Source organism: Manacus vitellinus, unplaced genomic scaffold (genome assembly GCF_001715985.3).
Source record: "Manacus vitellinus isolate BGI_N305 unplaced genomic scaffold, ASM171598v3 scaffold_65_pilon, whole genome shotgun sequence".
In the NCBI taxonomy this organism is placed as follows: domain Eukaryota; kingdom Metazoa; phylum Chordata; class Aves; order Passeriformes; family Pipridae; genus Manacus; species Manacus vitellinus.
In genome coordinates this window covers 54,230-56,302 of record NW_021940724.1, presented here as the reverse complement: position 1 = coordinate 56,302, position 2,073 = coordinate 54,230, and the positions used below count along the sequence as shown (strand labels likewise).

The 2,073-nt window shown below is 38.1% G+C and overlaps 1 protein-coding gene across 1 annotated transcript in view; it reads left to right on the top strand.

The window, feature by feature from the left end:
* Window positions 1-2,073, top strand: part of LOC115307890 (collagen alpha-1(VII) chain-like) — a gene marked incomplete at its 3' end in the record, with an annotated part of 91,159 nt that overhangs the window by 34,875 nt on the left and 54,211 nt on the right. Inside the window, exon 14 of the mRNA XM_029963943.1 lies at window positions 507-704. Within this exon, the coding sequence (XP_029819803.1) occupies window positions 507-704 (198 nt within the window). The remainder of the gene's footprint in view (window positions 1-506; window positions 705-2,073) is intronic.

Sequence of the window (2,073 nt, the reverse complement as noted above, 5' to 3'; positions counted from 1 at the left end):
CCTCTCCTTTATCCTTTTTCCCTCTCTTTTATCCTTTTTCCCCTCTCCTTTATCCTTTTTTTCTCTCCTTTATCCTTTTTTCCTCTCCTTTATCCATTTTCCTCTCCTTTATCCTTTTTCCCCTCTTTTTTATCCTTTTTTTTCTCTCCTTTTTATCCATTTTTCCCTCTCCTTTACCCTTTTCTCCTCTCCTTTATCCTTTTTTCCTCTCCTTTTTCCCTTTTTTCCTTTTTCCCTCTCCTCTATCCTTTTTCCCCTCTCCTTTATCCTTTTTTTCCCTCTCCTTTATCCTTTTTTTCTCTGCTTTATCCTTTTTTTTCCTTTTTTCCTCTCCTTTCTCCTTTTTTTCCTCTCCTTTCTCCTTTTTTTCCTCTCCTTTATCCTTTTTTCCCCCTCTCCTTTATCCTTTTTTTTCTCTCTCCTTTATCCTTTTTTTTCCAGGAATATTGCGACGAGAACCCCGAAAAATTCCGATTTTAAACCTTTTTTTGCTGTTTCTGAGCCAGATTTCTGTTCCAGGCATCCACATCCTGGCCGTTGGAATCTCGGGAGCCGATCCCGTGGAACTCAGCCGGATCCTGCCGCGGGAAAACCCCCGGAATATTGGGAATATTTTCTACGCCGGCACCTTCGAGGACCTTCCCCAGGTCCTGCGGGAGCTCATCGAGGCTCTTTGTTCCCACCCTCTGCTCCCGGCTGGAAAGGTGAGATCCCAAAAGGATTCCCGGGAATATCAACCAGCCCTGATTGGGTGTGGAATGTTGCCCAAGGATGATCTTCCCCGGGGCAAAATGGGGATTTAGGACAACGGGTCCCAACACTGATTTAAACACAGACTAAAGCATAGACTTAAATACAGATTAAACACAGACAAAACACAGGTTTAAACACAGATTAAACACAGGTTTAAACACAGATTAAACACAGATTAAACACAGATTAAACACAGGTTTAAACACAGGTTTAAACACGGATTAAACACAGATTAAACACAGACAAAACACAGATTAAACACAGACTAAACACAGATTAAACACAGGTTNAAACACGGATTAAACACAGATTAAACACAGACAAAACACAGATTAAACACAGACTAAACACAGATTAAACACAGGTTTAAACACAGATTAAACACAGGTTTAAACACAGATTAAACACAGACAAAACACAGACTTAGACTTAAACACAGACTAAACCACACATTTAAACGCAGATTAAACACAGATTTAAACGCCGATTAAACACAGGTTTAAACACAGATTAAATGCAGATTAAACACAGATTAAACACAGGTTTAAACACAGGTTTAAACACAGACAGAACACAGGTTTAAACATAGACAAAACACAGATTTAAACACAGATTAAACAAAGATTTAAACACAGATTAAACACAGGTTTAAACACAGGCAAAACACAGATTAAACACGGGTTTAAACCCAGATTAAACACAGACAAAACACAGATTAAACACAGGTTTAAACACAGATTAAACACAGGTTTAAACACAGATTAAACACAGACAAAACACAGATTTAAACACAGGTTTAAACACAGACAAAACACAGATTAAACACGGGTTTAAACCCAGATAAAACACAGATTAAACACAGGTTTAAACACAGACTGAACACAGGTTTAAACACAGGTTTAAACGCAGACAAAACACAGGTTTAAACACAGATTTAGACTTAAACACAGATGTAAACACAGACATAAACACAGATTAAACACAGGTTTAAACACAGATTAAACACAGGTTTAAACACAGACTAAACACAGGTTTAAACACAGATTAAACACAGGTTTAAACACAGATTAAACACAGATTTAAACACAGACTAAACACAGGTTTAAACACAGGATTAAACACAGGTATAAACACAGACAAAACCCAGATTAAACACAGATTTAGACTTAAACACAGGCTAAACCACCGACTAAGACTAAACCACCGTCCAAGACTAAACCACCGACCAAGACTAAACCACCGACTAAACCACCGACTAAGACTAAACCACCAACTAAACCACCGACCAAGACTAAACCACCGACTAAACCACCGACTAAA